Genomic DNA, 9,677 nt, shown 5'->3' on the forward strand with positions numbered 1-9,677 from the left:
CTCTTCTTCGGCCCCACGGGGTGGAGCTGGAGCATTAGGACCCAGGGTTTGAAACAGAGGAACAGGGGGTCGGGGGGAGGGAGTCTCCTGACCCTGCTTGCTGTCTGGGCAAGGTGGCCGTGAGGCCTGTGGGTGAGGGCGGGCCCTTAAGAGATCCTCCCCTCAGCCTTGCAGGCCACCAGGGTTCGAGCCACACCTAGAGGTGAGGGCCTGGAAGAGGAGGAGGAGGACGAGGAGGAGGAGGAGGAGGAGGAGGAGGAGGAAGATGATGACGATTCCCTGACAGCTGGGTCTCAGGTGAGCTGCTCTCACCATTGGGAGTTAACTGGGCAGGGTTTTAGGAGGGGGCAACTTGGCATTTGCTGTCCCTGTTGAGAGCCCTGTTGGCAAGGCAGGGGCACTGTGGTCGCCAGGGCGAGCTAGCCTGTGAGCAGGAAGTGTCTGGGGGTCTCTAGCCCCAAGCCCATGGGGGTGTGGTTCCAATTTCCTGGGGCCCGAGACTTCCCCGGCCATTGGGGTGTCCTGAGTGTGCTGATTGCCACTTGCTCAGCTGCACTGTGCGTTGGTATTTCTGAGGACTGGCTCTGCCCCGGTGTGGGCTGTGGCCCCTCACCTGGAGTGCCGCTCGCCTGGCCAGGTTCCGGTTTCCTGCCGAGCCCAGTCACCTTAGTCAATGCCACTTACCCACCCAGGCGTGGGCCCTCACATTGCTAATGCAACTACCGGCTTAGGCTGGACAGGGACGTCGGAGGGGAGGCCACAGCCTCTTAGCATGGCCAGGGACTTGAGCTTTGTTGTCTCCTGGGCTCAGTGTGAATCTCGGCTCCGCTCTGTATGAGCTGAGTGTCCACCCTCTTTGAGCCTGGGTTCCTCACCTCTGAATGGAACTGGGGTCCTTGCCTTCTTGGGCTGCAGCCAGACTCCGAAGCCCTCAGTGCTGTTGGGCCTTTGCAGGCCTGTCGGTAATGGGCCACTGGGCTGTGTCCCCATGAGCTCCATATTGCAGGTCCATGGGCAGTTCTTCCTGAAGTAATTGTCTGTTGTTCTTTCCAGGGGCTCCCCTGCCTCTCTGCCAGGGCAGCTCAGGGCAGTGGCCAGGGCTCTTTGTCTTCCAGGGACTGGTGACCTTCGAGGATGTGGCTGTGTACTTCTCGCTGGAGGAGTGGGAGAGGCTGGATGCAGGCGAGCGGGACCTTTACAAGGATGTCATGCAGGAGAACTATGGGATCCTGGTGTCCTTGGGTAAGCAGGTCGCCTTCCATCCTCAAGAGGCCTTCTTATGTGATGGCTGCTAGCAGCTTAGTTGTTTGAGAGGGTGGCTTCTGAAACCCCGGGGCCTAGGAGAAGGGGGTCCTGAGCCAGCCCACCTCCTGAGGGGGGTCCTGTGGACCATTCTGACTTCTGGGTGGGGCCGTGCTCTGGAGTCCCTGCTGTGGCCCAGGGGTGCCTTGAGCCAAGTGAGGGTGTCTTGTGGCCACCGGTCTCTCCCAGAGCTGTGGTCTCGGCTCTGTATACTCCCCAGAGGCCTCCAGGGGCGAGGAGTCAGGTGACAGGGGAGAGGGGTGGGCATGCCACTGAGGAAGGTGTTGGGGGGGGGGGCTCCGCAGGAAAGCTGGGGAATATCACGGCAGAGGTCTACAGAAGTGAAGGTGGGCTTTCCCAGAGTGGAGGCCAGGAGGTGGGAGGGCTGGTCCTCGGAAGGCTGGAGAAGAGGGGAGAGAGTGAGTGGGGAGCGGCTGGGATGTTGGGGTGGCCCTATGTGGCGCGAGGGCGGGCCTGCGCAGAGCGGCCCTGCAGCTGCTGGCTGTCCTTCTCCCGGCCAGGATACCCAATCCCCAAGCCGGATCTGATCTTCCGGCTGGAACAAGGGGAGGAACCCTGGGTTCCAGATAGCCCCCGTCCTGAGGAAGGAGACATTGTCACTGGCGTCTACACAGGTGAGTATGAGATGGATTCTCCTGTGGTTTCGGCCTCCATAGCCCCTCAGAGTTGCCGGACCTTGGCCTTCACCTTAGCTCTCTGCTGCAGTCTTGGTGCTGGTGGTCTGGGATGTGGAGTGGGTGCGCGGAGACAGGGAGGCTGCCGTGTGCCAGCCTCTGCCTTTGTGGGTTGCCTTCCATTCCAGCCCTTGGTCGTCCGAGGCTGGGGAGTCCTGACAGAACCTCGAGCTTCCTCTTAGGAGCCTTTCACAACGTCCCTGTCCCTGCCTGGGAACCTCTCTGGTTTTGGGGGTTCTTGGGTAAGTGAGGGCTACTTGTTAAGTCTTCGGCTCTGAGGGACAGGAGGTGGCCACGTGGTCCTGACTGTGAGGGGTGAGTTAGGCTCCGTGTCTCAGGGTTCCCTGGGGGTCCTTGCACGGCAGGAGTATCCAGTTCTGGGCTGGAGCGATGTCACCTTAGGGAGGGGCACTGGATGGCTCCTGCCAGTCACGTGCCTGGATAGACTCAGAGTAGCTCATAGACGTGTTTCCAAATAAAAACACAGAAAACCGCCGACCATGCTAGGCCTGCGCGTGTACTCCTCGTGGTGTTTTCCCCTTCACTGTGTCCTTCCGCAACCCCGGGGCCTGGCAGGGCAGAGACCAGCCTCCCTTTGCAGATGAGGAAGTTGGCCTCGAACATGGTGATTAAGAGCCCAAGGTGGGCTCAGGCCCCAGGCCCCACTGTCCCCGGTGTTGCAGAATGGCCTTCCTGCCCCAGCTGTCCACGCTCCCTGGGACCCTGTCTGGGACCTGTTCCTGGGTAGTGGACTGGGGAGGGCTCGAGCTGGTGACACTATGGCAGTTACACCCAGGCTGAGGCTTGGATGTACGTGATGATTCCCAGGGGGTCTTAGTCGGGGGGGAGGGCGTTTAGTGGCATGTCTCAGAAAAGCCACCTGCAGGTAAAGGGGCCACACGCCTCATCACGTGGTCTAGATGTGGCCCCATTGTCCATGCTTCTTGGAGGGTCCCGGGGTGCAGCCCTGTGCCCCACAAGGTGACCTGTGACCCTGGGTGGGTGTGGCAGCTCCCTGAGGAGGCTGGCTAGCTGGGCCACTGCCCCTCTGTCCTCCCCAGTGGCAGTGGTCGTTGTGCCAGGGCCTGTGAGCCTGGAGTGCTCCCCTACCCTGCCCCACTTGTCTGGGGAGCCTGAGCTAGGGGCAGGACCAGGCACGTAGTCTTGGACATGGCCCTGTGCTGGGGTGGGGTTGGGAATCTGGTAGCCAGGGCTGGGGTCAGCCTGGGTGGGCTAAATCCGCCTAAGGTCCTTCTCAGCTAGAACTGAAGTCTGTTTGCTAGATGGCCTCCTTCCCTTTCCTTTCTGTACTCACTTCTGAGCACCCGAGTCCGTTGAGAACTGAGGGTCACTGTGCCTGAGGGTACAGATGCTGACTCTTCTGAGCCCAGCAGTTTCTGGATTTCCACATTGTAGTCTGGCGAGACACAAGTGTATTCCTCTCTTGTGTTTCTTGAATGCTGGGGCCTAGAGGTCTGGCACATTCTCCACCTTCTCACACTCAGGCGCCCCGTGACCCGTCCAGTGCTGACTTGATGCCTGTGCTCTGGCGTCACCCTGTGGTCACCACCTCCAGCTCATGGGTGCCCGCTCTCCTCACCTCTTTTGAGCCCACCCACTTTCCTGTGCCTTTCTCTTCACCCAGCTTAGATGGCGTCTCTCCCTCTGCGAGTGCCCCGTGTAGTCGCCTGGCAGACCGCTGCCCCTGGCGGCACCCCCTTCCTGCGCATGCGTGCACTGGAGCGGGGATGGTGGCTGGAGAGCAGCATACCTGTGGGCTGAGCACAGCCCTCCTGCGGCCGCCGCCACCGCCTGGCCTGCCAGGCCGGCCTGGGGTCCTTGCGGGGCTGGCTTCTCTGTTCTGAGATACGGACCCTCTTGGCCTCAGGAGCCCACATGCCTCGGGGCTCTCAGCTGCCTTTCTGGCTGCTTCTCCATCTGCCCTCGCTTGTCTGCGAAACCAGGACGGTCCTGCGTCCTTTTCTGTCCTCTCTAGGTGGCGGGGCCAGAGCTTCCGGTACCATTCCTATCTCTGCTGCTCATCCTCAGCTTCTTTCTCCAGCCCTGACCTTGTCTGCCTGACATCTCCATTCAGTTATCTGATGAGCATCTCACAGTGAACCCCCCCCCGCCCCCCCGCAGTGTGAAGTGGCGCCGCTTGTCCCACCCCAGGCCCCTCATGCAGCGTCCTGGGCACCCGACTGGGCCTGGCTGCCTGTTCGAGTGGTCTCTGTCCCATGCTGCCGTGAGGCCGTCAGGTACAGGTGTTCCTGAGTTGCCATCTGCCTTACTCTTCAGAAACGTCCCCGTGCTCTTGGCACAGCATCTGGGCTCTCCGCTGGGGCCTTGGGGCCTGCTGCCCTGCCAGACCCATCTCACACACCCTTAGCTCCCCGGGCCCAGCTCCACAGACAGCCCTTCTCTTCAGGCTCTCGCCTGCCTCAGTGCCTCCTGTTTCCCCTGCCCAGGGTGCCCTTTGTGTGGCTGGCTCAGCTCTTAGGTCCCTACGTGACCACACAGCGTTCAGGAGCACCCCCTCCTGTATTCCTCCAGGACGTGTCCTGACTTACAGCAAACAGCGCCGTCTGAAATGGTCCTGGCTGCATGTTTGCTTCCTCATTTCCTGCCTGCTGCCTCTGGCAGGCTCCATGAGGGCTGGCACTGTGTATTGTCCACCCTGTGCTGTCTCCACGGTACCCGGCGGGCCTGGCACCCCACGGGGCCAGCTGCTGGTCCCCCTCCTTGGCTGCTGTTCCTGCCCCTCACGTGAAAGTGAAAGACGAGTACAGCGTGCAGGGCTGAACCTGCCTAAAGATGACACAAGAAAGGATAGAGATAACATTTAAAAGCAGTAAGAGGTACAACACTAAGGCGGGTGACTCCCACAATGGGTGAGCGCAGGCAGCGTCTTTGGAGAGGAGAGACGCAGAGCACCTGTGGAGCCGAGGCACAGTCCTGGTGCCAGCCTGAAGGTGGTGTCCACCTCACACAGCCTGTGAGCACCTGTCTGTCCTCTGGAGAACTGGGGTAGGGGGTGTCTGTCCTCAGTGTGGGCCTTCCCTTTGTCACACCTCCGAGGGGACCTGGGATGTCACCGAATCCCCCTTTTCAGTCTGAGCCATGGAGAAGGCACTTAGGTCCTATCTTGCCTCAGACCCCGGGGCTCAGTGTGGGCAGAAGGGGAAGGAGCCCGGCCGCAAACTCCTGCTAATAACTGGTCCTTGGTACTATAGCTCACAGTATAGTGGAGGAGATTGAGGTCAGCGATGGGGGGGGGGGGGGGGGGGTGGGCTGTGTCCTCATGGGAGGACAGATCCCAGCTCAGAAACCTGGCCTTGTGGGAGCTGCCACCTCCCCCACACTTAAGCATAGGCCTGATTACTGAATTCCTGCTCAGGGGGCAGGCAGGACAGCTGACCAGCAGCCCTGGAGGAGGGAGCCACCTGCAGCTTTGGGCACACCAGCCCTTGTCCACGTTCTCCTCTGATAACTGTCCCCAGGTGGGGGGCCCTCCCCAAACCCACCTTGAGTCCCCGGGTCTAGAGGGAGAGTCAGGGGCAGGTGTTGACTTTACTCAAGGGTCCCAGCAGAGAGGTGTTTAGTCAGAGCAGACCCAGGGCCGACTTACCGTGGGGCCGGGCCTGGGGGCAGGCCACTGGGTCCCTGGACAGGGCAGAGGCTGCTTGGGGGCAGGAGTCCTAGAAAATGGTGGCACCGTTCTCTGGGCGTCTTGTCGGTCACGCTGAGCAGCTCAGGGGTGCAGGCGCACCAGGTGTGTGGCCCAGAGGCCCTCACCTTCCCCAAGGCCCTCCGATCAGGGCCTGGGTAGGGTACTTCCTGGAAGTTCCTTGGGGGCTCTGCTGAGGAGGCCACTGGTCAGCCCCTGGGATCATCACTGGGCTCCAAGGGCTGGTTCCAGCCTAGCTTATCACCCAGGGGCACACTCCTTAGGCGCAAATGTCTCCAGAAGATCAAACACCAGCTTCCACTCAGGGTCTTCCCCTCTACCCTCCCTCTGTGGGTTCTGGAAGAAGCAACCGTGCTTAACCCCGTAGGCCACTGTTGCACATGTCCTGTCACCCTCTCTGTCAGAGCATCCTCTCTGCCCTGGCTCTTGTCTCACAAGTAGACCTGGCAGGTGCTCAGTTGGATCCCAGCAACCCCCCTGGGAACCCTGTCCCCATTGCAGCCCAGAATGACCCTTACATGGGACACCCCCATTCCAGGGCTCACTTTGGTGACAGGAGGACCAGGAAACAAAGCCCAGTCTCGGGGCAGGCTGCTCTTCCTCTGGGTCCCTCCAGTGGCCCACGCCTTCCAGAGGTCCTGTCTCGGGCTGCAGCCGGCTCTGATCGCCCAGGGACGTGGCTGCCCTTACCGTCCCTTACTTGGTGTCAGTGGCGCTCTCCACCACCTGGCTGCGTGTTAAGTGTCCTCTCGTTCTCGGATGAGTGGCGGTGCCAGCTCCAGGGCTAGTGACCAGGTCCCCCAGGTCCCTCCTATGATCACGGTCTCTGCAGTGCCTTGTTCAGAGAAGCTCGAGGTGGAGGTAGGGCAAGGGCCCACCTCCCCTGGGGTGCATAGCAGAAACATTCTGCTGCTCCTGGACCCCAAGGAAGAGGTGTGGGGGAGTCACTGGGACCTGGCCCACCCCTTCCAGTTCTAAGTGGCTGAGGTCGCCTGTTGGTGAGCCCTCATTTGGCCTCAGTGGCTGCTTTGGATCCAGCAAGTGCTGCCCTGGGTCTAGGTCCCATGCACCCCGCTGAGACATCACACTTGTTCCTCAGCTTGAACTCCCCCCTGCCTTAGGGAGTCTATCATTCAAACTACTCAAGACCCTCGCCAGAGTCTTGAGGTAAAATTCCTTCTGAGACTCAGGGAAAGAATTTCCAAGTGATCTCTCAGCTCACCTGCCTGACCCTTCCACGGACAGTCCGATCTCGTAAGGGCGCTGCAGCCGCGCAGTGAGGAGCGGGTACTGCTCTGTGCTGTTGAGGGCACCGGCCACTCCACAGCACCCCCTCATGGCTCTGGGTGGCATCTGGAGGCAAACTGAGCTTAGTTCAGGGAACTTTTGTCTCTTATTTTAAAGCTTATTTTTACTACAACAGTATATTACTAACTGTGGAAAACCTAAAGGATTGCCAATTATGAAAAAATAAAATAACCCATCTCTGTATCCCTTTACATGATGCGTGGTTTTTTTTCACAGCTGAAATCATGCCTGTGTCTGGCTTTATTTCACTCTGCGCTGTGCTGGGTTTGCCCGCGTGACCATCTCACCATACATGTAGAGTGGCATACAGAAATACAGAACAAGGACTGAGCCGGGGTGGGCAGCCGTCCGGGGCCCCGACCTTCCCTGGGGGGCAGGACTCGTGATCTGACTCATCCAGCCAGGTGATGGCTGGCACTGGCCACAGTTTTGGTGGTGGACCCAGGTGGAGTAGAAGAAGAGATTACCACCCTCAGAGTCTGACCCTTCCAGATGCTAGGATTCTGACCTGGGCTACAGCATGGGGTGCAGCCACTGTGGACATTCATGAGGCAAAGTATACATGAGAAAGTAGGCCCACAGGTACTTTGGAACACCGGGGGCCACCGTGGGTCAGGCTTTTCCCTTCTGCTCCTGGTGATGTCGTGCCTGCTCCATAAGTGTTAGTTCCCTCCCAGGTGTATCACAATGGCAGGTATATCAGGACTCCATTATGTAAACCAGAAAACTCTACAGGCCTGAGTCCATAATCATCCTCTGCACTGAAGGGAGAGGTCGAGGTGCAGTTTGGTGGAGGAGGTACAGAACTGCAGGACCTTGGGGGGTGTCCTTGGCCTTCTGTGATAAAGTGTTTGCAGTTCATCCAGTCTTAGCCAACTGGGGACTGTTTCCCAGATGCACAGCCACTCAGAGAATGGTTCCCCAGCTTTGGGGAGGCTGAGCAGGGGAGCGTGGGCTATACCTGAACAGTTGCTGGTGGCTGTTAGTATGAGTTTAGAGAGCTGGGGCCCAATCGCCCCTCTGGGTCTCCTCCACTCAAGGTAGCTTTTCTGGTTCTGCCCTTGAGTGTGGGTGCGAGACCTGTGGCTGCTGGCCAGCCTGAGGCTGGTGAAGAACTCAGAGGGGGAAGGGACGCCAGGCAAAGCTTATTAGGTGCTTAGGAGGGCAGGTTCTCAGCGTCAGGGGCCTGGGGCTGTGCTGGCACCACAGTCTTGCTTGCCTTGGGCCAAGCAAGGGTGGGGGTGGAATTCTCTAGAACACAAGGGGCTTTGGGGAAAACAACTCGGGAATCTGTTTTTCTGAACACAGGCCCCGTGTCATGTTCTCACAGGAACCTGCAGGCAAGGTCACCAACTTTGTAGAGCATTTCTGTTCCTGAGCAAGGGCATTAGTTGATGCCATTTGAGAACAGTCCAAGAAGTGAAGGCATCACGGCTTCCCTAGGAGGGACACCCACGGGGGAAGTGGTGGCTTTACTGAAATGGAGGCACCCTGTCCCAGATCGGGGATGGAGGCTCAGTGCGAGGGGAGCTTGGGGTCCCACCCAACGCGCGATTTCTCAGGGGGAGGAGCCTGCAAGGAGCTGCCTCTCACCTCTTCTGGCCTTTGTCCCCTTCAGGGGCCTGGTTCTGGACCGACGATATCGAGGACCACGAGGAGGAGGACGACGAGGACTTCCTGGCGGAGGTGGCCGAGGAGGAGAACGAGCCCCCGGGGCTCTGGTCAGCGGCCTACGGCGTGGGGGACGTGCCTGGGACTTGGGGCCCCGATGATTCGGATTCAGCACAGACTCCGGAGGGTTGGGGTCCCGACCCTGGGGGCCTCGGGGTCCTGGCTGAGGGGTCCGAGGCGAAGCCCTTCCTGCCGGGCCGGGAGCCTGGCGCGAACCTGCTGGCACCCTGGGCCTTCCCTGCTACTGTGGCCACTCCAGTAGGGCGACCCGAGACCACGTGCGACGTTTGCGGCAAAGTGTTCCCGCACCGGTCCCGGCTGGCCAAGCACCAGCGCTACCACGCGGCCGTCAAGCCCTTCGGCTGCGACGAGTGCGGTAAGGGCTTCGTGTACCGCTCGCACCTGGCCATCCACCAGCGCACGCACACCGGCGAGAAGCCCTTCCCGTGCCCGGACTGCGGCAAGCGCTTCGTCTACAAGTCGCACCTGGTCACGCACCGGCGCATCCACACTGGCGAGCGGCCCTACCGCTGCGCCTTCTGCGGTGCGGGCTTCGGGCGCCGCTCCTACCTGGTCACGCACCAGCGCACGCACACCGGCGAGCGGCCCTACCCGTGCCCGCACTGCGGTCGCAGCTTCAGCCAGAGCTCGGCGCTCGCTAGGCACCAGGCGGTGCACACGGCCGACCGGCCGCACTGCTGCCCNCGGTTCCTCGAGCTGGGCAACGGCCTGGGGGAGGGCGAAGGCCCTTCCTCGCACCCACTTGGCTTCCACTTTCCCGTGCACCCCAAGTCCTGGCTCCACCCGGACGGCTTCCCGATCCTGGGCCTCCCGGACTTCGGGGACCGGCTGTCGGGCGACGGGCGCNGAGAAGCCCTTCCGCTGCACCGACTGCGGCCGCGGCTTCGCGCAGCGCTCCAACCTGGCCAAGCACCGGCGCGGCCACACGGGCGAGCGGCCCTTCCCGTGCCCCGAGTGCGGCAAGCGCTTCTCGCAGCGCTCGGTGCTCGTCA

General features: G+C 60.8%; 1 protein-coding gene across 1 annotated transcript in view; it reads left to right on the forward strand.

Annotated features, from left to right (window-relative positions):
• Nucleotides 1–274: 274 nt before the first annotated feature.
• The window catches only part of ZNF316 (zinc finger protein 316), a 19,106-nt gene continuing 9,703 nt past the window's right edge, over nt 275–9,677 (forward strand). The window contains exons 1-5 of the mRNA XM_077758836.1: nt 275–297; nt 1,116–1,242; nt 1,824–1,937; nt 8,612–9,371; nt 9,457–9,673. Coding sequence (XP_077614962.1) covers nt 1,209–1,242; nt 1,824–1,937; nt 8,612–9,371; nt 9,457–9,673 — 1,125 coding nt within the window. The 5' untranslated portion in view covers nt 275–297; nt 1,116–1,208. The remainder of the gene's footprint in view (nt 298–1,115; nt 1,243–1,823; nt 1,938–8,611; nt 9,372–9,456; nt 9,674–9,677) is intronic.

This window comes from Crocuta crocuta, unplaced genomic scaffold (genome assembly GCF_008692635.1).
Source record: "Crocuta crocuta isolate KB4526 unplaced genomic scaffold, BGI_CrCroc_1.0 scaffold273, whole genome shotgun sequence".
Classification (NCBI taxonomy): Eukaryota; Metazoa; Chordata; class Mammalia; order Carnivora; family Hyaenidae; genus Crocuta; species Crocuta crocuta.